The following is a 2,565-nucleotide window of genomic DNA, read 5'->3' as shown; positions in this document are numbered from 1 at the left end:
GTCTTAGTGAACCATGTCAGCTGCTGTAAAATGTGCCTATCTCCCAAAACTTCTGTTCCTGTAAGCCTTGCTGCGAGCCCTCGCCCCCACCCTTAAACTCCAATGTGTGCCTATCTCACAGAACTTCTCTTTCTGCAAGCCCTTGCTGTAAGCCCTCGCCCCACCCTCGAATTCCAAGAACTTCTCCAGACCCCCAACCATATCTAGTCTCAGCAGCTGCCATGTCTCCTTGGACTCCCTGAGTTGTACCCCGCCTGCTTTGTGGTTTTAAGCTTTATAAACCCCACCCCACCCCTTTCAGCTCGCACTTAGGCACTTTGTGCCGGGTGTTGCCACTGGGTACCAGCTAAAATAAAGCGCTTCTTTAACTTTTGGACTTGCCTCGTTGTCATTCGATTTTTGAGCTACAACAATGATTTGTAGGCTGTGGTCCCAAAACCTGCTGCTACGGATCTTTCTATACAAACATACACATGAAAGTGATGGGCTTTTTCACTGTAAAGTTCTATAAAATTTAAGGACTGTAGAAAAATGTGTTTGACATATTTTCAAAATTATGCAAATTTTCTCAGTTTCTTTAAAAAAGGCCTTAAACTAGCAGAGTTTTTCAATCTTAGATTTAACACTTCACTCATTATTCAAAATTAAGTATGAACTTGACAGAATAGATGCCCCAGAGTGTCTAAGACACTATTTTATATGTGGAAAACAGATGGAGAACATTAAAAAAGATATCGAGCTATTTTCAGAATGAGACTAAAGAATTCTGCAGAAGAAGGGTGGGGACACAAGCGCACAAGTGGACAACCAGAATTGCTGAGCAACAGCGTTATTTTAATGACCTGGAGCTATCTCTTTTCTGCAGATTCTAAGGACAGCGTTCTTCACCTCTCTGTTCCTGAGGCTGTAGATGAGGGGATTCAGCATGGGGATCACAATGGTGTAAAACACAGAGGCCACCTGATCCTTGCCCAGGGAGTAGGACTGCTTGAATTTAAAGTAAGTAAAGAGTATAGTGCTGTAAAAGAGGGTGACACCCAGGAAGTGGGAGGCACAGGTGTTGAAGGCTTTCCGCTTTCCTGCAGTGGAGTTAATTTTCAGTATAGTGTAGAAGATGGACGCATAGGATGCAGAGATGATGATGAGAGACAGTGAGCTGAATGCAGAACAAACTAATATAACAAGTTCAATACCTGAAGTATCAGTGCAGGACAAGGCTAAAATGGGAGAGAGGTCACAGAAAAAGTGACTGATGACATTAGAGTTACAGAAATGCAGACTGCTTATTAAAATCACATTCACAGTGGAATCTACAAGACCAGGGACATAAGAACCAGCGAGCAGCACATAGCACAGTCTCGAGGACATAACAAATGGATAGCGTAAAGGGATGCAAATAGCCACATAGCGGTTATAGGCCATGGAGGAGAGGAGAAAGCATTCGGCAGTAGCAAAGAATATAAAAAAGTACATCTGGGTGAAGCAGCCCAGGAATGAGATGCTCTTGGTTGAAGCCACTAAGTTCTGTAAGGTTCTAGGGGTGATGACACTGGAATAGCTGAGGTCGAGGACAGACAGGTGAGTGAGGAAAAAGTACATGGGTTTGTGCAACTGGGGGTCCAGGCGAATGATCAGGATCATCCCTGTGTTCCCCAGCACTGTGACCAGGTAGATGAGGAGGAAGAGCAGGAAGAGGCCCAGCTGTGTCTCTGCAGTATCTGCCAGCCCCAGGAGGATGAAGTCAGGGATATCGGTGGAGTTCCAGCTATTTATGGTGTCCTGAAGCACTTGTGGTTTTAATAATAAATTTTGAGATTTTCCTGTCACCAAAATATTTTGGTTTGTATGAGTGGCACAATATTTTTCTTAGTGTACCTAGAGTAGGATGAATGTATTGTAAATAAGAAGGAAAAAATATACATTTCCTTGCTTAGATATGATTATACCAGGAGGCTTGTTTCTGGTATTTGAAAAGATTCATACTGTTTTCAGTGTGAAATTGATTACTGCTCTAAATCTTTTTCATTACTAATACATTTAATAATGTGCAAAATATTATGCCATAATATTACCCACATACTTTATAGCAGAGCAAGGACACGAGATTATGTATGTGAAAGGGCAGTAATGCGTGGCCTCTGATTCCTCCTGGGTATTCTGACTCCAGAGATTTCACTTGGGATGGAGTATTGCTGCCCGGAATGTGGTTTACACTCCTGAATGAGCCTGTATCTTTGACTCTGGTGACAACCATTTCTGTTTTATTCCTCTTTGTCTTTGTTCCCAATGACTTCTCAGACTAATTTTTATCTGGGGTTTAGGTGTGCCACAGCCATAATAAATTCTTGAAAATATGGTAACTGAGAAAAAAGGGGTTATCTTCTATCTTGGAGACAAGTTTTCACTGTAGTTTCCAGGCAGGCTTGAATTTGCAGCTATCCTGTTCTCTCAACCTCTGGGGTCCTGGAATCACAGGCATGCGCCACCAGGTGTGGCCTAAACTCAATCTTGAACTGTTTTGCATTGTTTTTAATAAGCTCCTTCAATCCCTGGTTCCAAAAAAAA

At 42.4% G+C, this 2,565-nt stretch overlaps 1 protein-coding gene across 1 annotated transcript in view; it reads right to left on the bottom strand.

Moving 5' to 3' along the window:
• Window positions 1-834: 834 nt before the first annotated feature.
• LOC101575184 (olfactory receptor 8H1-like) overlaps window positions 835-2,565 on the bottom strand; it is a 3,667-nt gene continuing 1,936 nt past the window's right edge. Inside the window, exon 2 of the mRNA XM_004648563.1 lies at window positions 835-1,787. Coding sequence (XP_004648620.1) covers window positions 835-1,787 — 953 coding nt within the window. The remainder of the gene's footprint in view (window positions 1,788-2,565) is intronic.

Source organism: Octodon degus, unplaced genomic scaffold (assembly GCF_000260255.1).
Source record: "Octodon degus isolate 3935 unplaced genomic scaffold, OctDeg1.0 scaffold00438, whole genome shotgun sequence".
NCBI classification, from domain to species: domain Eukaryota; kingdom Metazoa; phylum Chordata; class Mammalia; order Rodentia; family Octodontidae; genus Octodon; species Octodon degus.
This window is presented reverse-complemented; position numbering and strand designations above follow the sequence as displayed.